At 42.4% G+C, this 24,851-nt stretch overlaps 1 protein-coding gene across 5 annotated transcripts in view; it reads left to right on the top strand.

The window, feature by feature from the left end:
* The window catches only part of PPP2R2C (protein phosphatase 2 regulatory subunit Bgamma), a 296,637-nt gene that overhangs the window by 70,952 nt on the left and 200,834 nt on the right, over positions 1-24,851 (top strand). The window contains exon 1 of one of the 5 annotated variants that reach the window (XM_050947818.1): positions 5,701-6,219. The exons of 3 other annotated variants lie outside the window; for them this stretch is intronic. In XM_050947818.1, coding sequence (XP_050803775.1) covers positions 6,150-6,219 — 70 coding nt within the window. In that variant the 5' untranslated portion in view covers positions 5,701-6,149. Of the gene's footprint in view, positions 1-5,700; positions 6,220-24,851 lie in introns of those variants that run through there. One more of the 5 variants, XM_050947820.1, reaches the window with a different exon arrangement.

The raw sequence follows: 24,851 nt of genomic DNA, 5'->3' as shown, positions 1-24,851 counted from the left end.
GCCCTTGCGGAGACCGGCAGAGCACCCCCTGTGGCTTGCCACCCCAGGCATGCGCTTGGCATGCTGATGCCTGGAGCTGCCCCTGCTCAGTAAACAATAGCCCATTAAAAAATATCTACAAGAAGAATACAACCCTGTTTATATTCAGAGCCATATTTGAACCCTCAGCCTGGCTCTCTCCCAACCTTTGTTTCCTTCACTCCTGCTCTCACGCTGCTGGGCATCTCTGGTGGAAATCCCATTATCAGGCAGACTTCCTCCACTACAAATTCATTCTCCCCTTCTTCAGTTCTTTCCTCTTCCTAGCTAAACACCTCTACTTCTGCAACCCAATGAATCTGATATTCTCAGTCCCTGCTGCCTTTGCAGCATGTTTGACTCACTCCTCAAGCTCTACCCTTCTCTCTGCACAGGATCTCACTGATTTGTTCCAAGAGACAATTGACAAAATACAACATGACCTTGCCCCTCCACTCAGCTTGCCTTCCCTTCTCTTCCAATAGCTTTCTCCTCCTCCTCCCCTGTCACAGTTGCAGAGGTTTCTCGTTTTGTTTCCCTTCTCTGTCCCCTTCCCTTGCCCCAGTGATCCCATTCCATCCAACAAAATCAAGGGGTTGGAAGTTGAAGCTAAAGAAATTCAGCTAGGAAATAAGGTGTATATTTTTAACAGTGAGGGTAATGAACTACTGGAACAATTTACCATGGATTGTGGTGGAGTCTCCATCACTGGCAATATCTAAATCGAGGCTGGATGTTTTTCTAAAAGACATGCTTTAGTTCAAACAAATATTGTTTTGGAAGTTCTATGGCTTATGTTTATTCAGGATGTCAGACTAGTCACACTAGTTTCTTCTTGCCTTGGAATCTGTGAATGAATCTATTGCATCAAACATAAGTTACCTGCCTTCACCTTCTAGGCTCTTCACAGCCTATCCACATCCTACTTGTTATCTGTCATTCACTATCAAGATGGTTGATTCCTGCCTCCAGTTGGACCATGATACCATCCTCCACCACCCATTTGTTATATTTTCAAACAAGCACTTCCATGTTTGTTTCCTATATGTTCCTGGGCATAGTGGATATAAATCCTTTATTTATGCTCCTCTTTAACTGTGTTGTTTAAGGGAGTTCACTCGTGGCACCTCTGTGGTTCCAACAGATGTCTATTTTGAGCAATGATTTGTTTGCTTCTGGTTAATTGGATAACCAGGGAAGTGTATGAATATTATATATGTAGGGTAAAGTTCTAGCCCCATTAATGTCAATGGCAAACATCTCATTGACTTCCATGTGCCAGAATTTAGACCCAAGTGTCTAAAGACGGTGGTGGGAAGGTCATCTTGGTTTAAGTTATACAAATTGTGGGAGTTTGAATAATTTGAAGTATAACTTTGAATGTCCATTAAAAAATTTCTTATTGTACCATAAAAGCAATGGGATGGACGTGAGCTCACAAGGTGAAATCCTGGCACCAATGAAGGTAAACTAATGTGGGGGAGATATTCAAGCTTTCTCAGATTGATTTAGGAGTATTTTATACAAAACAAATGTCATTAGTTGCAGAGTCTACTTTCTTAATTTAATGGAATGCTAGGTATAATTTCCATTTTGTTATATTTATAGGATCTGACAGTACTCTGTGAACTGTAGCTAATATTGTCATCAATATTTATGATATACTAGTTTCCTACAAATATAGAAAAATCAAATTGCAACTTGATCTATATACTGAAATTTGATGATATACTTCATAGTAACTGTACTTCTCATTTTTAAAGAGTCTTACAAAGAATAAACTAGCAACACACCTGTGGGAGTTGGGTAGAAAGCAGCACTATAATTTAATAGGTAAAGAAATAAAGGAAGAGAGATTAAGTGACCTGACTTGAATGACAGCAAGAGACAGTATTAGAGCAGAGGTTCTCAAATTGGGAGTGGGGGTGGGTAGGCCCTTCTTGGAGGTGGGTGCAGAATGTATTTGGGGAAGGGTGGAGTGCCAGAAGCTTTAGGAAAAAAACCTTACTGTGCACATTTTACCCACAGCAATTCATAACTAGCAAAGCTGATTCCTCCAGGCATATCAGGTCCTCAGATGGCGCTGTGCATTTGACTCTAGATGGCGCTGTGCATTTTGACGGATTTCTGTTAAGCTTGCATAGTATTATGCCAGGTTGTTGCCATCTGTATGTTAGTCCGTTTGCTACAACGTGGTGTGCACATTTAATTGTAAGCATGGACCACAATCACAGTTGTGCTTTTACTCTTATTACAATAGATTAATTGGCTCATTTGGGCAACAGAAAAAACCAAAACCCTCAAGCGAAAAACAAAGAAGCCAGAGCTGATTCAAGTGAAGCACTACTGTCACATATATCTGTATATGTACTTGTGTGTGGGGAGGGGAGGCATAGGGCATAAACTACTATAGACCCAAAGAAGGGGGACACGATCAAATAAATTTTAGAACCACTGTATTAGAGGAATTAGAATGTACTCGATATTGTATTACAATAAGAGAGGCTGCAGTTGAGATTGGGGGATTGTGTTCTAATTTAGATAGTTGTATAGCCCCCATTACTGTAGTACCTGATCTCTCTTTAACGGGAAAGGGTAGGAAAGTACTATTATTTTCATTTTACAGATGGGCAACTGAGTCATAGAGAATCCAAGTGACTTGCCGAAGATGAAACAGGGAGTCTAACTGAGCAGGGAATCACGTCTCGGATCCTGGGCTAGTTCCCTAACTGCTGGACTATCCATCCTTGCTGATGTGCTAGGCACAGTATGAGAATCTAGCAGGAGACTCTCAGATCGCTTGAGTCCTAGTCCAGTGCTTTAACTACAAGATGACCCTTTTCTGGGGCAGACAGAAAGGTGTATATTTTATTTGTGTGCATTTTTGCAGTTCAAGGTAATTGCTGGAATGTCTGGAGACTAGATTAGAACTGTTATGTCTTTGCAAGTTGGCAGTGCTGCCTGCATCATTTGTGATGTCATGCCTCAAAGTGCCATGTCAGAAGTCAGTATTTCTGTTAATGTTGTGGTTTTAAGTGACGTTTTAAATGCAGAAACAGCATTCCTGGAATGGCCACTCTAGGGTTAGTATGTGTGGTAAATACAGGAAAAACGGTCCTGTGATGGGGTGGTGCCATGTGGTCAGCCCATCCTTTCCACGTGGCTTGACCCTTTTAAGGGTTTGGAAGGTCCCAATAGACACACATAGTGACCTAAGGGTCCTGCAAATGAATGGTGATTAGGGAAGGAGTCTGGACACAGTACCTTTTTAAGGGCCTGATACCTTGCAGAGGAGGCAGTGGAAAGCTCTCCTCTGACCAAACCAACTGAGAAAGAGTTGGGAGAAGGGGAGCAGTGTAAAAGCTGCCTCCTACCTCACAGTAACTGGATGCTGACAGGGGAAGGTAGGCTTGCTGAGCCCTCCAGACTGAAAGGCTACTTGCAGAGGGTGTTCAGCGGTAGGGAGTTGGCCACAACTGACTAAGCTAAGGCAAGAGGCCTGAGATACAACCCCAGTCCCAGAGAGAGAGCAAGCTGAGGGGAACTGCTCTTTGAAGGAGAGAGATACTGACTGTCTTAAGGCAACAGGCAGAGAGCTGCTAACCGTTTGATCCATCTGCCACAGGGAAGAGCTGAGACTGGCTTTTAGAAAACACTTACGTAGTTGGTCCCAGGAGAAGCTGTGAGGAACTGCAAAGTCACATTGGGGGCAGCAGTCTGTAGATCTTGTGGAGATACCAATGAGCGAGGTAAAGGTAGGAGCAGCCCAGGGAAAACAGTGGAGGGACTGAAGGAATGGTGCTTAGCCGCCTAAACAGGGTCCCTGGGCTGGAACCCAGAGGGGAGGGTGAACCTGGGTTTCCCTATCTCTCCCCATGGGTGTTTAAGAGTAAAAGAAACCAAAAACGGCAAGTGCCTGATAGAGGCCAGGTGATGGACTTGGAAGACATTAGGTTTTAAGTTTCCTGTATCTGGACTTTTCTGTTATCCCTGGAAGGAGAATGGATTGAGCAGTGATGTGGCTAGAGGTCTAGGTTGAGCACCCTGACAGACTGTTGTGGCACCAGAACAACTGCATGGGGCACTGAACCTGAAGAAGCCCTGGAACACTGCACCCAGGCATGCAGCAGTGCTCTAAAGGTGGGAGGCATGATGACAAGTCTATATACAGTGATAGGTGGTAACTTTAAAACACAAGCAGCAGATATCTCCATCTCTACTTGAAGCACTGTTCTTCTACCTGAAATTTAAAGGTACAATGTTTGCTCTGCAATGCTGATTATAACATGAGGTTGTGCTGTACGTGTGTTTAATCAATGATAAGGTGAAGTATCTGTCTTCATTTCATTTACTCAGTGCTGAAATCTTTAGAACCCTATGATTAATATTATCTATCCTAGTGATCCCAAACTGGCTTATATAGCACTAAACTTTCTGCGTACTTTATATGGCCCCTATCACAGTGTTGTCAGAGGCCATCACAGACTGTTAATGAATTTATCCTGAACAACCATCCTGTTAGTTACAAAAGAAGAGCTGAGATGCAGAGACCTTACCAGGATTTGTCCAAGGTCACACAAGAAGTCTGTGGCAGTTCTGAGAACTGAACTCCAATTTCTTTTGTTTTAAGTCCAGTGACTAAACCACAAGACTGTCTTTCTGCCGTAATAGTACTTCAAGGCTTTTGTGACTAGTATTCCGTCTTTCCTCTTTCTACACTAATAGTGGACCCTGGTGCACTGCCATTTGTCTTAATCAGATCTGCATATTTCAAACCATAGTGGTGCTAGCACTGCTTCAGATATTAGTCTTTTAAAACAAGCACCTAGTTAGTACATCAAAGAGCTTGGTCTGGTGAACTGGTAAGATTGCCCAAAAGTTTGAGGAACATGGCTGGTTCGCTCACTTGAAAGAGTTCAGTAACATGAATCTCTGTAACTGCACTTGTTTAAAAGGCTTTGGCAAAAGCCTTTTATTTTTATGTTTATTTTACATTACAAATGAATGATATTTCAGTGACACTTCTCTTCTTTCCGAAGAGGCTCATTCCCCGCATTCCTTTCTCTGAGTGAGGGAAAAATACAGTGAATCAGAACAGCAGCATTAAGGAACTCCCTCCATTTGTGTAATCTGCAAGCACTGCCTGTATCCACCTCCCCCTACGTGTACTATCAAGTTGCGAAGAAACCTGAGATTGTTTTCTGTTCCTTCTTGCTTTTGATTCTTTCATACATTGTAATTTGCCTTTTAGTACAGAACTGTGGCACGTAAACTCTATATATTGGGTTTATTTTATCTCCATATTTTCCTTAGATTTCCTAATCTTTTAACAATTAATTTTTCATAGGCAGCTTTTGGAAGTTCACTGGTGTTTATACATACTGACACTGAATGATTGTTGCTTTTGCTGATTATGATAATATTGACCAGTACCAAATTGTACCTTCATGCTAGCGTGGAATATGTGTCAATGCAAACCTGTTTAAGCAGCCTGAAGTTCCCTTCCCCCCTATTTAAATTTTTCATTGCCCATCTCACCAGCAGAAGAGCTAAAATAATTACCTGCAGTCTCATTTTTCACTTTACTACATGCAGATGTTGTGTGGTTGGGTAGGGAGAAGCTGACTGGGAGGGGCCTGCTCTGATGCAGCATAGGCATATGACAGCAGTAGCAGCAACAGCAATCACAGAGCTTCACCGGGCAGCCTTTGCTGCAGTACGCTGATTACCACTTTCTTAGCATCCAGCAAGATTCCACAGCAGCAAGCACTTGGAGCAGACTCTGCAAGGGAGCTTGTTTAAGGAGTACGTGACTAAAGAATTGGGTTATTCTTTAACTGCAGGAGAAGTACCTGTAGTTTCTCCACACAGATCACCTCCTGGGTTTTTTGCATTCTTAATTTATTGGAGCTTTTGTCCCCCTTTCTTTTTTTGCAAATATTCTTATTACTTATTTATTATTCACCCCCCAAATCTGTGCTGCATCACTAGCTCTCATTATGCTGTGCTCAGTAGCCCAGTCTGTTCTCCGCCTCTGCTAGGCAGTGGCAGCATGGATGGTGCTCTTGTGACGACCTCTGCTGATTCTATCAGTCCACTGCGGATAGGCATGCTGAGTAATCCTGCTGTAAATGGGCGAGGACACGGACACACGAAAAATTAACCACAGCTTTCTTCGAGACCACAACTATGTGACTGAAGGTAACAGAAATGTTGTCATTATTCTCTTCGTCTGCTCTTGACTGTCTGTGCTTTCCAAGCAAAGAATGCACTGCATGGTTGGATATGTGTTTTAAAAAATTCTGTGTAGTAGATGGTGCAGAATCAGTTTGGATGTGTTACACCCAAAGAGTATTCTGTCATGCTACCACAATATACTGACCTACATGGATTAGAGAGGGTATTATCAATCTGCGCTAGTGAAGTATGCAGTACCTAGCACTGGAAAAGATCAGAGACAAGTGATTGTTTAAAAAAAAAAAAAAAAGACTTGTTAGCTCAAAACTCAAAAATAATCTGTAATGTTAACTGTATTGATAGTTTACTGAAGGATGTGCATCTAATTTTGACAGTTGTATCAGAACATCACATAAATTGCTGTGGTGTTTGTTTCCTTGAACAGTATAAATCTAGAAGCAATATGTATACATCATCTTTGAAATACTAGTGGCTTCCTCCCAGCTTCTATGTACATGCAAAGGATTAAAGGAAAAAGAGAGAACTGCAGTTTGAGTCTTTCAATGGCTGGTAGCTTGTTACATAAAAGAGGATGCACCTGCAGGTGACAGATATTTTACACTGAGAGCCAACTTACCTTCCAGCCAGGTACATAGCTTGGGTTGTGATACTGTTCAGCTTCATGTTTCATTGCTGAAAAGTTGGTTGTAAAAATAGGCCATCATGATATTGCTTGAACTGAGGAAATGTATGCTTATTTGTAGATCATGGACTTCTAAATATATATTTGTGTGTGTGGTTTTAACAGTGTTTTGCAGCAGTATTGTAAGTGTAGTCTTGTGTAATGGGAGCATATTTAACATCATGTTCAATCAATACCACTTGAGACTGAATCTCTGTTTGTCATCTAATGCTATCATGCTGCATCCTGAAATTTGATCAGCTGAGAATAGCTTGATTATTTGTGATTTGCATTTTTTTTCAGGATGCAGAGCACAGCAGGATTATTTATCTGCACTAGAAATACAAAGCAGATTTTCAAAGAGAAAATAATAGAAAGCTGTGCTTGTTCTCTCTAAGCAGTACCATTGGCCAGTATAATCATTTGGTAATCTTGCCTGTAGGGTATTTCATGCTTTTTGGTTCATGTTTTCTTGCATTCTTCCTTGGTAGTTTGTTTGTTTTTTTTTTTTTGGATCATGTTTTGTTGTTTATAAGGTGCTTTATGATTTACTCTTTTTGTTTTTACTCTTGAGCTGTGATTGCTTAAAATAGCATTTGACAAAACTTTCTCTCTTAAATGTATACCAGAGTTACAAAGATGTACAGCATGACTTCTGCAGTGAATTACGTGTTGAGGTTTTAATGCATGTTTGGTGCACTTGTGAGCCTTTGTTTGGATGAAGACTGCAAGAAGATAGGGTACATTTTAACATGTTTAATAGTTTTGGAAACTTTAGGGAAATGATCCCTCTGGATTTTATAAATAACATTTTGTAAAATATGTTTGCGTGTTGCAATATGTGGATTTAAAAACAATTATATCTAGTCAGCATTGCTGTGTACACTGCTGACTCACTTTTTGGCTCTGACTCAATTTTTAGCTTCAGTTGATATTCAGAGCAGAAGGTAGTAATGGTCTTCCATGATTGTTACGTGTGAACTGACCTGCCTGAATCAGATCAGAACAACCCTCAAACAGGAGTGTCAGCTGTAGCTATATTGTCTTTATGACCAGAAATCCGGATGACACATTTTGTTGATTGAACCTGAGGAGTGGTTGAGCAGAGGAAATCTTGTGTTAGGGAAGTGTTGCTTCAGAAGCTCCATCTAGTGTAACACATTTCAGGGGAAAAGACTGAATTAGGAAAAACTGACATACAACTCTTCTCTCCTCCATTATCTCATAACCTTCACACTTTGGAGATCACAACACACATTAAAAGACCATATGGGTCAATAGCAGGAAGTAAGGAATAAGGTTTTCTTCTCTGAAATCCACCGTGCTCTTGAAGATACCTTCAGTTTTAAAGTCCCATTAAAAAAACCCACCAGTAATTCTAATCTCTCACTAATGTAACTTTGCTAGAACATATACTAGTGTATGAAGAAGTATTTGTTTATTCAAAGATTTTGCAAATTGAAATAGCCTCCTAAGATAACATTTCTCCTTCATAAAAATCCCAGGGGAACAACAATCATCACGCATTATCCTATCACACTTCAGTATTATGCATAAATTAATTAACACTGAACAGTCAGGCAAAGAAGTAGAATTAGCATTGATTATATTTTGGCATACAATTTTGTTTTGGCATAAAACAACTCTTCGGTTTTCTTTGATAGGGTGTAAATACAAATTTCCTGTTATCCACCCCCCTCTGCCATGAAAGTAGATCAAAGCAGAGGTTTTGTGATCCAGTTGATTTAAAATAAACAAGTCTTGCTTTTTATTCATAACATTTTTTAAAATTATCCATTGTTTTGATATGTTTGAGTCCACATGTAACTTAATTTTTTTCTCCTGCACTCAGACGTTTAAAACTGCTGTAAGACACTCCCTCAATCTTCACTTCTATGCCTGCCACGCCATACAGCAAACTAAATTCATTTCCAGAAATAAGGCATTTCTGACGTTTTATTTACTTTTCCCTCTCCTTTCCTTAGGGAAAATAAATCAACAATCAAGAGGACACCTGAAGTTAATTATGGCATTGTTTCTCACACACTCCCATTTCAGTGCATGGATAACAATCCTAATATAAAGCTAAATGACCAACTGATATCCAAATTAATATCTTGTACGAAAATGATGTGCTAAATCTGGCTCATTCTACTCATGCTAGTGGACCAGTTGATTTCAGTGGTACTATTTGCATGAGTAAAGCACACAGGATTTGAGCATATACTTTTTCTACTTGTAATGCCAAGGTAGCTCTTCCAAGCAGCTTTGTTTATACATCATTTATTTACTTAGGAGTTATCTGGGCTAATTATGATTTACCTTAATTATTTTAAAAACTTCTTGTTTGGCTTGTTAAGGTTCTTCTGGGAAGTAGGTTTTAGCATAACTGTGGCTTGTTTGGACTTGATCTTGCTATTGTGTTTGCAGATTTCCACTAAAGTTAATGGCATTACAACAAGCATTAATTTGGGCTATTTTCTCATCTTAGCTCATAAAAATGTTTTACATTTAAATGAGTTTAAAAAAAAGAAAAACTCAAATATCCAGTTGAAACATAAAATGTATTTTGCAAAGTTTTCATGTGCAAGAGGTAGATATTTTTTTAAAAGAAGCCTGAAGGTGAATTTCACTGCTGTGTTGTATTTTTATCAGTACTGTTTCTGCTCTTGCATCCTAACTCCTGGACCTGTGCGAACCATAGAGATGTCATTTGAAGCAGAGAACAGTTTTCCAGTGCTGGGAAAAATATCTTGTAAAGCTCATGTACGACCTGTACAGCTATAGAACATCATTAAAGAGAAGACGGAAACAAGGAGAAGAGACAGATTAACAAAGGACAGAACAAGGAGGTGAAGAATAGAGGATTAGGGCTATTGTAACACAGACTAAAACAGGAAAGGCAGAAGATGTGTTTTTCAAGTAAAGAAACGGAGAGATACCAGGAGGGAAGGATGGAAGGAGAATAAATTAGATTTGGAACCTGTTTGGGACAGAGAAGATTCTTAACATGGAACCTCAACCATGCCTGGGACCTCTAAGTATAACTGTAATACAAATAGTTTATTATTACTCTTTATTATCAGGAAATAACCCATAGAAATGAGAAATGGAAGAGAATGTCAGGGGTTCTCAACCTTTTTCTTTCTGAGGCCCCCTCCCTCCCCTATTCTATAAAAACTCTGTGGCTTACCTGTGCCACAGCAACCATTTTTCTGCTTATAAAAGCCAGGGCTGGCATTAGGGGGTAGCAAGCAGGGCAGTTGCCTGGGGCCCCTGTAAAGCTAAGTTGCTCAGGCTTTGGCTTTGGCTGTCTGCCCTGATCCCCAGCAAGTCTAATGCTGATCCTGCTTGGAGGACCCCCTGAAACCTGCTCGTGGCCCCCCAGGGGGCCCCAGAACCTTGGTTGAGAACCACTTGAATATGGTACAGTGCTGTCTAGAACTGCGGTGACCAGACAGCAAATGTGAAAAATCAGGATGGGGATGAGGGGTAATAGGAGTCTATATAAGAAAAAGAAAAAATCAAGACTGTCCCTATAAAATTGGGAGATCTGGTCACCCTATCTAGAATGGATCAGAGAAGAATAGAGAGATCAAGAAAAGGATAAGGCCTTACTGGGACTTTTCATATGCTTAAAGTTAGTTTTTTAATAGTCTTATTAAGGTGAATGGGACTACTCACAGTCATAAAGTTAGAACACTTTCTGAATTGGGACCTAGATGAAGGGGGAAAAAACAATCTGTTTTGTTTTTCTGGCAGAGAGGATATTTTGGGGGCAAGGGATAAGATGGCTCTCTAGAGCATGTGCACTGTATTTCTGGCTATTCTTTGTTCAGTAGATTAGTAATTGGCAAAAACAGAGTAATTAACAAAAATTCACCACGATGCCTACAAAACTCTTTGCCAGGATCGTGGGGGAGAGGATCTAGGGGCAACAAGGCCCAAGTTTACCTGGAGAATTAATCCTCAGAAAATTTTTCAGAAAGTTGGTGGCACTGCCAACCCTAAGAGTTTTAAATCCATGTGTTAGATCCCCCAAAATCCTGAGATTGGCCTTAAAAACATGATATTTTTTAAAATAAGTTTTGGATTCTTTTAATTTGCCTTCTGGTATTGTTTAACTTTCAGTTTTCACATTTTCAAGCTTTTTCTCTGAAAACACACGGAAAAGTCACTTTCTGCAAACAGGACCTAACAGTGGAGTGTGTGGTCTGCACATTTATTTATCTGTGCCCCTAATTCAGCAGTGGCACTTTCACATTTTACTGTTCCTGTTGGCAATCGTTCCTGTTCCTGGCAGAAAGGGTTTGCATGGAAAGATGGATGTACTGCATTGTTTGCAGAAATGGATCAGCACTCTTTCCTTAGTTATGGCCCTACAAGTCCAGTTAAAGTCAGCATAGCTGCATGGAAATAACTGAGCAAAATCTGGCCTTTATTATGCATACATTTATGTAGCCAAATGATACAGTTCTAGAATTTGTTTCCATAGTTTAGATCAGGGGTCGGCAACCTTTCAGAAGTGGTGTGCCGAGTCTTCATTTATTCACTCTAAGGTTTTGCGTGCCAGTAATACATTTTAATGTTTTTAGAAAGTCTCTTTCTATGTCTATAATATATAACTAAACTATTGTTGTATGTAAGTAAATAGTTTTAAAAATGTTTAAGAAGCTTGATTTAAAATTAAATTAAAATGCAGAGCTTCCCGGACTAGTGGCCAGGACCTGGACGGTGTGAGTGCCACTGAAAATCAGCTCGCGTGCTGCTTTTGGCACGTGTTGCCTACCCCGGGTTTAGGTTTATTAAAAGGTGGTAGCTATGTTAGTGATGTATTAACCTGTGAAATATGTGAATTATTAGTATTGAAGCATAGAATATAGTAGTGAACTATATTTATAACCATTTAAAACAAATGTTTATTGTATGGAGTGAAAATGCCATTTTTATGTAAAATGTTGTACATGTTGGAAACATTGCAACAGTTTCATGAATATTTTTGGAGGAGAATCAGAGTGTGACATACAAAAAATAGGATGTCTGTCTTGTCTAGCACTTACTTTAAGTAATTAATATCTATTCCTGTTTAATCCAAGATGGAGGAAATTATCCGTCTTCATCTGCCAGGAAGGAATTTATATGTAAGCTTGTTATTAATAGCTATCTTAAAACACAAAAGATCTTCCTTATTCAACGAAGGGATGGCCTCCCAGAGTCTTCTGTTTATATATGCATTACAGAGTATTGTCAGTTGGCTTATGTGTATGCTGATTGTATACTGTACCTGCCCTGCAGATAGCTGACTCAGCAGATCTTGATAGTACTACCCAGAAAGACCACAGAGTCGGTTCATTGGTGAAGGTGCTCTGCCAGGTTTATTGCTGACGAAGCATGGTACTTCTGCACTACTACATGTATGCCCATGACAATGGACTTGGCTCAGTCGGCAGTGAGACTTTCTGCTGGCCCCTTGGCTGGACAGAGGTGCCCCTCCTATGATCTCTCTTGTATACATTGATATAAACAACTTAGTTATTACACTCCTGACATGGTTAGTTACCAGCCCTAACACCTTACACCTGCTGGTTCGAACAAAACATCTCCATCCATCATTCTGTTCTCTTATCTTTGTCTTTACTCAGTGTCGGTGTGTTCCTGTATCATCTCCCAGGATTGTGTTTATGCCATTAGTCTATGTTGGGATGTACCTGTACATCTTGTAGAATGTGCTTACATGAATACTCTGTACCTAGTACTTCTTAGGCGTGCCTGTGGTTTAACAATGCTAGCTCTGCTTTTGCCAAGTTCATGTACTGGACAGTGAACTTGTAAGCAAGCATCTGCTTTATGACAGGGCCTGACGTATGCTCATAGCATAGCCTAACTTTGCTGACTGTGGTTCAGGCCTCAGGTCTTACATGAGTCCAGTGCTCCAGGCTCTCTCCTTCCACTATGCACTATGTTGTGAAATGTTGGAGGGCTTGGATTGTATTTTTGGAGCTGGCAGCTGGAGAAAGTAGTGTCCCTACATATTAATATTAGGGTGTGTGAGGAGGGTGATTCTTCAGTGCTTTCTGTCTTATATTTTCATTTATACCTGTGAAAAGTGGGTTTAAAGTGATATTAAATTAGAATGCTACACCATTTGTTACTTTCATTTTGCAAAGGCATAAATGACTACACAAGGTGCACAACACTGGAGAATTGGACTCATTTAAATTGGACCCAGGGTTATATATTCCATGTCAGACCAATTGTACACATTTTTTTAGGAAGTGGTAAATGTTCTCTTGTGTATATGAATATGAACTTGTTAGTCTCTCACCCAAATACATCCTACAAAGAACAATATGTAGTTAATATACAATGTGGAGACACTAAAGAGTGAAGGAGATGACTAAACAAAGGAAAGGAACTATCTAGTATAAGAACATGACATACTAGAATGATCAAGTTATACCAGTTCCACAATCATGAACCTTACAAAAATGTAAGTGAGGAGTGCAAATTCCCAGTTGCCAGAACTGCCAACAGGTCCTCAGTGACAAAAAGGTCCCTTGTTTGTTTCAGTAATTAAAAAAAAACACCCCAATATTTGTCATGAATTCTGAAGTTCAAGAGGTCAACATTGCATGTATAAAAAGCATATATAAAATATTGATCTATGCAAGCTTTGTAGATTTTCTTCTAATTGAAACTGACAGTTCAAAAGCACTGAATAATGTAAAACTAAAAAACATAGTGCAAGTAGAGCAGCTGTCATCATTCACTGCAGGAGCAGTTTATTCAGCATATGGCATCATTATGAAAAGGAAGGCATATCTTGCATTAGATTTTATTTTCCATACAGACCTTAGGTCTTAATATTTTCAGTAATGTATTCTATACATAAATGGTGAATTTAGAGTATAATAGATCTGGTCCTTACATGAATTTAAGATGAGAAACATGATAAAATAACACTGAATATTTTATAGCAGAAAAAGATGAGTATCTTTATTGCAGTCATAAAAAGATAATAAATCATTACTGCTTACATTGCATTGCTGCCATTAGTGGTTTCTGGATCCGTGATTTCTCTGCTTCTGCTTAATTCATCCACTTCAATAAGGATTTGAATAGAGAATTTATTCTAAGCCAAGATGTTATTTACTGATTGATATCAGAGTTGTTTTTGGACAGGGAATTGATAGTACAGTAGGTGATTCAACTGTCTAGGGTAATCTGAAAATTACGGTGGAGTTGGTTGCGGAGCCTTTTATTTTTAAATCAGAAAATATTTTGGCTGAAGTGCATTGTAACTTCCAGCTGTGTTTTAATATTTCCCTTGACCCAGAATCCCATACTTTGTGAGGATTTGGGTATGCTTAGGAAATGCCATGATTCTAAATATCTTTACGTTAGTGGACATTTTCTCTGTACTGTTTATCCCATGTTAGAGTACATGTTATTTCTTGTACAGTGTTTATTTCTTCTACAGAGCAGGCAAGCCACTTTATGATATATGTTAAAATACTGAGAGAATTTTGTTTGGCAGAATTGTTTCTGCTGATAGATAGTTGCCTAGGTTATTTTCTGGATCTTAGATGTAAATAATAAGATGCCATTTTTGGCTACTTTAACTACAGCAAATTCAGTTAATAACAATGTACATCAAGGGGGGATACCTTAATGAAATCTTTCAGCACAACACATGTGTCATGCAGTTCAGTGGCTTTTGTGAATTATTTATACAACAGAGGTTTTGGATCTGTACTTGGGTTGCCAGGTGTCCGGTTTTCGACTGGAATGCCCATTCTAAAAGGGACTGTGGCGCCGTTAAAAGTCCAGTCAGTGGCACAGCGGTACTAAGACGGGCTCCTTGCCTGCCCTAGCTCCGCACGGCTCCCAGAAGCAGCAGAGTCCTGCACTTAGGATGGAAGGACATAATCATTCCTCTCCATTCAGCATTGGTGAGGCCTCATCTGGAAAGATGTGGAAAAATTGGAAAGAGTCCAGCGGAGGGCAACAAAAATGATTAGGGGGCTGGAGCACATGAGTTATGAGGAGAGGCTGAGGGAACTGGGCTTATTTAGTCTGCAGAAGAGAAGAGTGAGGGGGGGATTCGATAGCTGACTTCAACTACCTGAGAGGGGGTTCCAAAGAGGATGGAGCTCGGCTGCTCTCAGTGGTGGCAGATGGCAGAACAGAGAGAAATGGTCTCAAGTTGCAGTGTGGGAGGTCTAGGTTGGATATTAGGAAAAACTATTTCACTAGGAGGGTGGTGAACCACAGGAATCGGTTACCTAGGAAGATGGTGGAATCTCCATCCTTAGAGGTTTTTAAGGTGAGGCTTGACAAAGCCCTGGCTGGGATGATTTAGTTGGGGTTGGTCCTGCTTTGAGCAGGGGGTTGGACTATATGACCTCCTAAGGTCTCTTCAATTCTAATCATCTATGATTCTATGACATGTCCCTGCAGTCCCTAAGATCAGGGGCAACCAGAGAGGCTCTGCCTGCTGCCCCTGCTCTGAGCTCCAGCTCTGCTGCTCACATTGGCCAGGAACAGTGGCCAATGGGAGCTGTGGGGGCAGCGCCTATGGGTGAGGGAAGCCCATGTTGCTAGGAGCCAGAGGGAGATGCCAGCTGCTTCCGGGAGCTGCTTGAGGTAAGTGCCACCTGGAGCCTGCACCTTTTCCCGCACCCCAACCCACTGCCCCAACCCTGAGGCCCCCCCCCAAACTTCCCTCCAGTGCCCGTACCCCTCTGAAACCCCAACTCTCTGCCCCAGCCCTGAGCCTCCTCCCACACCCAAACTCCCTCCGAGCCAGCACTCCTTCCTGCACTGTGAACCCCTCGGCCCCAGACCAGAGCCCCCTCCTGCACCCCAAGATCCTCATCCCTGGCCCCGCCCCAGAGCCCACACCCAGCCAGAGCCCTCGTCTCTCCCCCTGAAACCCAACCCCCGCCCTAGCCTAGTGAAAATGAGTGAGTGAACCAGGGCAGGCGAGAGCGAGGGAGGCGGGATGGAGTGAGCAGGGGCTGGAGCCTCGGAGAAGGGATGGCACCTTAGGGAAGGGGCTGGGCACTGGTGTTCGATTTTCTACAATCAGAAAGTTGTCAACCCTAATCTGTACTGGCTTCTCTTTCCTACACACGCGCTTATTTGTAGCCACAGTAAGGACAGAAACATCTGTCCCTCTAATATGGTACTACATTTGTATGACTTTTAATTATCAACATGAATGCTAAAGAAAGCAAAGCACAGAAACTTCAGTTAATTTTAATATCCTCTAGTTGCAATTTAAGTCAAATCCAAATAGACTTTAACTGATGTATCAGTTCCTTCAGTTGCTTTTGCTGCTTTCTTGACATAACCATTAAAAGTAGTTTGATTGTGCACAGACACTATATTTACCAAAATCCCAAGACTAACACTATCCTACAGTTATGCTATTTGCATTATCAACAGCCACAGTTTATTCCGTGTGCGGTGGTAGGTACTAGTTTAAAAGAATCAGAGTTAATTTTTAAAAAAATTATTGCTTTTCTCTCTGCCTAATAAATCCCTCAGTTGTTAATCATTAATCCAAGGGTTTAATGCATATTATGTGTCAAGTAAATAAAGAAATGACTCTGACAATAAACTGGTCTCTAATGTGTAGTATTTTGCTTTTAAACCATGATCCAGTCAACATGACTTCAGGCCAATGCTTAATTTGTAATGAAAGAGGTGCCAGGACTCAAGCAATTTATTTACTTTCATAAACTGATGCAATAAGCCCAGAGGTGCTGGGGCTCAGCTTTGGCAAGCTCGGGCACAAATTAATCACTGCCTCAGGCCCTGTTGACTAGCAAAGGATTTGGGTTATTGTAAAAGTTGGCATTTTCCAAAGCTCTCTACTAAACCTTTCTTGAGTTTTAATAGAATTTATGACTATAAATTGTTATCTATTGTGACGTACAGCTCTACCTTGATATAACGCTGTCCTCGGGAGCCAAAAAATCTTACTGTGTTATAGGTGATCGAATTTGCTTTGATCCGCCGGAGTGCGCAGCTCCCCCCCCCCCCGAGCACTGCTTTACTGTTATATCCGAATTCGTGTTATATCGGGTCGCATTATATCAGGGTAGAGGTGTAATAGAGAAACAGATCTCTCAGGTGCCTTGCCACATGCTGCCCTCCAGTGTGTGATGCAGTGCAAATGAGAGAAGAACAGGGAAGGAAATGTAGCAAAAGATGGGGAGCAATATCTCTGTTGTGTACCACTTTCTTCCACGGGAGCCTATGGAAGCCCATCCATGCTGTGCTGCTAGGGCTAGATGAGTTGAGAGATGGAGTAGGAGTAGAAATGGTCCTGTGAAGCATCTATTTAATATAGCACACTTCCCTCAACCTTGTTGGATTTCAGGGTGGAAATTCGTGTGGTAGCTAATGTTCCTTCAGGGAGATAGGGAAGAGACTGTGGCAGCCAGGTGTCCTGAGAGCCAGGCTGTCAGGGGTATTGGGGCCCTTGAAGCAGCATGGAGGGGATGATTCTTCCCCCCCCCATTTAGATGCCTTGGGAACTACAGGGATTGGATCCAGATTTCCCCGTGGATTTCAGACTGCATGAATTTTAGGCTGTGCCCTTTCCCTTGCATGTTACCCACTCTAGGGTTACCAACTTTCTAATTGCAGAAAACCGAACACCCCTGCCCTGTCCCTTCTCTGAGGCCCTACTGCCGCTCACTCCATCCCTCCTCTCCTCCACCCTCACTCACTTTCACTGGGCAGGGGGTTGGGGTGCGGGAGAGGTGATGGCTCCGGCTGGGGGTGTGGGCTCTGGGTTGGGCCAGAAATGAAGGGTTTGGGGTGTGGTCGGGGGCTCAGGGCTGATCCAGGTGGTGGGGGTGAAGGCTCCAGGAGGGTGTTGGGGTGTCGGAGGGGGTTCCGACCTGGGTCAGAGGGTTGGGGGATGTGCTTCAGCCAGGCAGCACTTAACCTCACACGACTCCCAGTCGGCAGCATAGCTGGCAACAGACTTTGACAATAGTGAATATTTTTTACTGTCAGCTGCTGCAATTCATATAGCCAGCTCTTAGCTTCTGGATAGAATGTGCTCTCATCATTTTTGCAAGATTCATGATCATGTTTGGCCATATAATTAAAAGAAGGATCAAGTTCTTCATACATTAATTTTGTTTTCAGGCACTTCAGAAATGTAAGGGAACCTACAAATGCTTGACCTCAATACTCTCCTCTCAGAGCAAAACCCTCAGGAAAGGGCCATCAGTACTCAGCACGTGCAGCTAAGCTCACCCTGCACAATTCCTTTTGGGAGTGGGTTAGGGTGGCCAGGTGTCTGGTTTTCAACTGGAACACCCAATCAAAAAGGGACCCTGGCAGCTCCAGTCAGCGCTGCTGACCAAGCCATTAAAAGTTCGGTTGTCGATGCAGCAGGGCTAAGGCAGTCTCCCTCCAGATGCGGCTGGAATGTCTGGGTCCCAACCGTAGGCCCCCACGGCTCTCATGGGCCATGGTTCCTGGCCAAAGGGAGCTGTGGAGACAGCACTGGAGGGCAGGGGCAACAGTGCAGAGCTTCCCTGATTGCCCCTCTGCTTAGAAGCCATGGGGACATGCCGGCCACTTCTGGGAGCTTCGTGGAGCCAGGGCAGGGCTGATGCCAAATGTTTCAGAGGGAATGAACTGAACAGGACAATTATTGAGTGATCATACAGTCCTAGCTTCTAGCTTAGGGACAGCCAGAGCATGGTGTTGCATCCTTCACCATCTTGGCTAATAGCCATTGATGGACCTATTGTCCATGAAATTATCTAATTCTTTTTTAAATCCAATTACACTTTTGGGCTTCACAACATCCCCTGCCGAGTTCCACAGGTTGACTGTGCATTGTGTGAAGAAGTACTTCCCTATGTTTGCTTTAAACCTGTTACCTATTAACTTCATTGGGTGACTCTTGGTTCAGTAGTTATGTAAAGAGGTTAACAACATTTCCTTACTCACTTTCTCCACACCTTTAATGCTTACGAGCCTTTGGAAAGGCTTTCTGAAAGTCCAAGTACACTGTATCTATCAATGGGTTAACTTTTGTCCACATGTTTGTTGACACCCTCAAAGAATTCTAATAGATTGGTGAAGCATAATTTCCCTTTACAAAAGCTGTGTTGACTCATCCCCAACATATTGTGTTTATCTATGTGACCAATAAATATGTTCTTTACTATCGTTTCAACCAATTTACCTGGTACTGAAGTTAGGTTTACCAGCTTTTAACCTCCACAATCCCCTCTGGAGTTTTTTTTTTTTTTTTTTTAAATCAGCATTACTTTAGCTATTTGCTACAGAGGCTGATTTAAAGTTACATATCCGAGTTCTGCAATTTCATACTTGAATTTCTTGAGAACTCATGGGTGAATACCATCTGGTCCTGGTGACTTATTACTGTTTAATTTATCAGTTTGTTCCAAAATCTCCTCTGCTGACACCTCCGTCTGGGACAGTTGCTCAGATTGTCACTTAAAAAAAAATGGCTTGGGTGTGGAATCTCCCTTACATCCTCTGAAGTCAACTCTGATGCACCGACTTCATTTAGCTTTTCCCTAATGGTCTTGTTTCCCTTGAACACTCCTTTAGCACCTTGATCGCCCAGTGACCCCACTTATTGTTTGACAGTCTTCTTGCTTCTGATGTATTTAAAAATAAACTTTGCTGTTAATTTGTGTCTTTTTGCTAGTTGTTCTTCAAATTTTTTTGAGGGGGGGGGGCTGCCCAATTATATTTTTATACTGACTTGCTAGGGTTTATGCTCCTTCCTATTTCGCTTAGCACTGCTTGACTTCAAATTTTTAAAGGACTTTTTTTGCCTCTAACAGTCTCTTTTGCTCTGTTTAGCCTCGGTGGCATTTTTTTGATCCTCTTTCTGTTTGTTTAATTTGAGTTATGGTGTTTTTAAAAAAGCTTCCATGCAGCTTGCAGGCATTTCACGCTTGTGATTGTTCCTTTTAATTTCAATTTAATTAGCTTTCTCATGGTTGCTGTTATCGAGTGGTTCAGCTATAGTCACCTCTTGGACCAGATCCTGTGCACCATTTAGGACTAAATCAAGAATTGCCTCTCCCCTTGTGGGTTCCAGGACTAGCTGATCCTGGTGTCTAGAATTTTTATCTCTGAATCCCATCCTGAGGTGGCATATACTCAGTCAATATGGGGATAGTTGAAATCTCTGACTACTGAGTGTTCTGTTTTTGTAGCCTCTCTAGTCTCCCTGAGCATTTCATAATCACGATCACCATTCTGGTCAGTTGATTGGTGGTCTATTCCTACTGTTATACTATTACTCAAGCATGGAATTTTTATCCATAGACATTCTGTGGTACAGTTTGATTCATTTAAGATTTTTATTGTATTTGACTCTATGCTTTCTTTCATATATAATGCCACTTCCCCACCAGTCCACTCCCCTGACTTGTTCTGTCATTTCTATATATTTTGTACCCTAGTGTTACCATGCTGCACTGATTATCATTGTTTGTGATGCCTATTGTGTCAATCTAAGCAGACGTGGCTGCCCTTCTGTGTCCACCTCTGAGGGAGGCTGTGCCTCCTCGCAGTCTGGCCTGCTAGAGTACGCTCAAAACAAAGAAAGTGGGAATTAGTGGTAATCAGTGGGCCCCAGCCTTCAAGCAGGGAGGGGCTGCAAGCAGTCTGGACTCTGGCTTGTGGTTAAAACAGAGCGGTACTAAATTATAAGCCCAGACATCAAGCAGGGTGGGGCAGTAATCAGGGCTCTGGCCTGTAGTCAGGCAGAGCTGTATCGGTTTATATACCCAGCTTTTAAGTAGGGCAGGGCAGCCAACACTCAGGGCTCTGGCCTGCAGTCAGGCAGAACTGTGGTCCCAAACACAGTCTATGGGGCTCCAGCAGGGGTGACTGAAGAGCACAGACCTCTTACCCTAAAGAGGGGGAGTACTGCCACCCTAGAGGTCAGGGACACAGGCCTGCCCAACTCCACTGTGTCCCAGCCCAGGGCCCTAACGGTGGTAGAGTGGTCTGTCAGTGGGGAATCCACCCACAACATGCTGACTGTGTTTCCGGAGGCACCACAGCCAGGTGGTAGTTTAGTTCCCCTGGGCTCCTTCCTACTCTCCCCCTCGGGTGTACCTGCATCCAGTGGTTATCCTCAGTCTCCATGGGATATACCGCCAAGGGTAATGGTAGCAGCTCCTCAGCATCAGAAGTGGCAGGGCTCTCTAGAAATTCAGCCAGTCCTCAGGGGTTCTCCTTGGCATCCCGCTCCAGCAGCACAGAAGGAGCATCTGTCTTCCTCAACAGCTGCCTCCCAACTGAGCTGCTGAGCCAGCCTTTTATACTTCCTCTTTCTGTCTCGCCCCTCTGCTTCCACCATGTGGGGCATGGCCTTCCTGGTTCCACCCACCAGGTGCAGGGGCAGCTCTGTTTATTTTGCCGCCCCAAGCAGGGCAGTCAGGCACCTTTCGGTGGCATGACTGTGGGAGGTCCACAGGTAATGCGGATTCAGCAGCATGCCTGCGGGAGGTCCGCCGGTCCTGCGCCTTTGGCGTACACGCTACTGAATTGCCACCGAAACTGCGGGACTGGTGGACCTCCGGCAGACACGCCACCGAGGGCAGCCTGACTGATGCCCTCATGGTGACCAGCAGGCCGCCCCCCATGGCTTGCCACCCCAAGCATGCGCTTGGTGTGCTGGTGCCTGGAGCTGCCCCTGACCAGGTGGCTTGCGGCATTCCCTCTGCATCCGCCTCTGAGGGAGGCCAGGCCTCCTTGATACAATCAATATCCTCATTTAATACCAGGAACTTAAGTTCATCCATCTTAGTATTGAGATGTAGTATTTGAATAAAAGAACTTATAAAATGTGTCAATATGTAGTTGTCTGTCTTCGTGTGATGTAATTAAATGGACTTTTTCATTTGACTGTTTCTCTTCAGTTCCTACCTATACTTTATCAACTTCTATCCTCTCCTTTTTACTAGGATATTGAGAATCCTTTTAATAAATCCTTCCCTGAGGGATGTCTTTGTCTGAACTGTGCTCCTCCACACTTCTGTACCTTCTTTCCCCAGCCCTTAGTTTAAAAACTCCTCTATGACCTTTTCTATTGTACATGCCATTATAGAGGTGTCACTCCATAGTTCAGGTTGCATTGAGATTTGCCCATATAACAGGACTAAAATTCCTGCATTTCACACTTTAATGATTGAATTCTTTCTCCAGAATGGCACAATAACTCTTCAGAGGACAATTGAGTGTATGTGATTTTCTTTAGTAAAATAAATACTTCATGAGTGATGGTTAAAAATGTTCCCCTTTTGAAATATTGCAAAAAAATTCCAAATTTTTCTTTGGATTCCTATAGCTAAAAAACGACTGTTTGCCACAAACTCCAAAGTACACATACTGGTCTGTGCACATTCACGCGTGCACACACACTGTCTGATAACATATAGGACATACGGCACTTTTGAAAGTTTTAAATTAGACACAAAGCCTGAGTTTTGCCAAGGTTAGCCATTTTCAGACTTAAATAATTTCTTGATACATTCTTGATAAACTTCCGTAATTTCTACATAAAAATTACCGACAACTTCAGAACAGTAACGAACAGCATAGATTATCCTTTCAACGTTAAGTTTTCCATAGCATTCAGGAAAAACATCCCTCACCTGCCATTTGCAAACTGACATCATTCTATGCAATCTGATGCCTGACCAATTTTACACTCTAATACGAAACACTGTACAGCGCAACTATGCAAACCACACCACTTCTGTATTAATCATTAACCTATTAACAGAGGCAGAAGTCAAGGCAGACTCTTTGTTGCTCAGGATGAGGGTGGCTGTCAGTAACGGAATGCAGGTAGCTGAGACAGAGAGGAACAAGAGAACTGATCAGTGCAGCATGGATGGAGAGCTGAATGACATACTTGTTTCTTTCCTGGCTATTTAGGGTATCTGTTGATTTGCTATGCAGTCTAGCAACCATCACTCAGGGAGTTACAAAGCTTTCTGTGTTTGAATTTGTATAGAAACCCCACAGAAGCCTGCAAACCAGCATCCTTGTAGCTGACAGTAATGCATGTCTCTGAAAATGTTCGAAAGGGAGTTGAAGAGTCTTCAGCTACATCAGTGGTCCCCAACGTGTTGCCCGGGGAGCATCTTAATGCGCCCGTGTCCTGGACCCCGGGAGAGCACCCGCCGAAATGCTGCTGAAATTCATCGGCATTTCAGTGGGGATGCCTCTCGATGACGACGCTTGTCGCCAACAAGTGACGTCATCGAGAGGTGTCGCTCCCAAATTTCGGCGGCATTTCGGCGGGTGCTCCACTGCCGCAGTGGTCCTTCGTCTGACACTGCCAGATGAAAAGGTTGAGGACCACTGAGCTACATGATCTTTTTAGTGAGAATGAGCAATGTCTGGCCTTTTTCACAAACAGCTGCCATCAAAGATCACCACTGAAGACAACCCACAACCTCCAGTGCTAAAATGAATGAGCCTTGTTTGTTTGAACTACAAGAGTAACTCCTCTCATATCCTGTGAACCAGCCACTGGAGGGAGAGGTGTAATTCCCACATAAAGTTGTCTGTGGTGGTTCTGATGAAATTCTGTATGAGGGGGTCATTGTTGACCTGATTTGCTGTGTACTGTGGGCCAATTCCTGCCTTAGTTGAAGACAAATGCCCTTTCACATAATTATCAGAGGATAATAGAAGATATTACATATTTTATTTCAACTTATTCACATTTTACACCATTAAAGATCCACTCGTTGAAAACGTTGAACAAATATTCTGTAGAGCATAGCATATTTTTGCTGTATTTTTGTTGCTGTTTCAGTTTAAAAGCAAACCTCAAACAAGCATGGTTTTAGTAAGGAAAGGATATATGAAGTTTGATTACACAGTGATATAGACAGTAGCAAAGAGAGAGAAACCCAAAGATAAGCAATATACCTGTCACCCTAATATTTCTTCACAACCAGTAATCCAACAACCCTCCTGAGGTCTTTAATCAACTCATAATCCCAAGACCACCTGTCTTCCACATTTGATCTCCCCAGATCACAGGAAAGGGTAGCCTGTATTTATTGACTGCAAGAAAAAAGAATCTTCATTTTTAATGTTTCATTGGTTTCCTCTGTTTGTACCTCACTCAAAGTAATCATGTGTGTCATACATAATCAATTACTCTGGGCCTAGTTTTCCCTTAAATCGCATGAGTATGATTCTCGTCAAAGTTACATGTAGTCTCAAGCTATGTATCATGAACCTGAGTTCCTCTTCTGCATAAAAAGCCATGGGAGGAGAAAAAGTATTCGCTTATTTCAGAGGCTTTGGGCATGGCTACGCTTGTGAGTTAGAGCACATTAAAGCAGCTCAGTGTACTCTTAACTCATGACCCGTTCACACTGACAGGGTAAATAGAGCGCTCCTACTCTGTGGCTAGAGTGCTCCTGGTACTCCACCTCATCGAGTGGAATAACGTTTGATGTGCCCCTCGTTGGAGCACTGCAGCATCAGTGTGGCCACCCTATTCTGTTAATACACTCTGATTGGCCTCCAGAAGTGTCCCACAATGCCTGTTCTAGCCACTCTGGTCATCAGTTTGAACTCTACTGCCCTGCCCTCAAGTGACCAATCATCAGACCTGCCCTTTAAATTCTCTGGTAATTTTGAAAATTCCTTTCTTGTTTGCTCAGCCAGGTGTGGAGTGCTCTCAGCAAATCTTTCCAGATGACTATGCCTCCATGCGCTGGGCGATCCCCAGTATGGAGCAATGGTGAGGTGCTAGACCTCATCAGTGTTTGGGGGGAGGAAGCTGTCCAGTCCCAGCTGCACTTCAGCTGTAGGAATTACGATACCTTTGGGCAGATCTCAAGGGACATGATGGAAAGGGGCCATGACCGGGACGCTCTGCAGTACAGGGTTAAAGTGAAGGAGCTGCGGAAAGCCT

This window comes from Gopherus flavomarginatus, chromosome 3 (genome assembly GCF_025201925.1).
Source record: "Gopherus flavomarginatus isolate rGopFla2 chromosome 3, rGopFla2.mat.asm, whole genome shotgun sequence".
Classification (NCBI taxonomy): Eukaryota; Metazoa; Chordata; order Testudines; family Testudinidae; genus Gopherus; species Gopherus flavomarginatus.
Note: the sequence above shows the minus strand (reverse complement) of the source record. Positions and strands in the feature narration are given on the sequence as shown.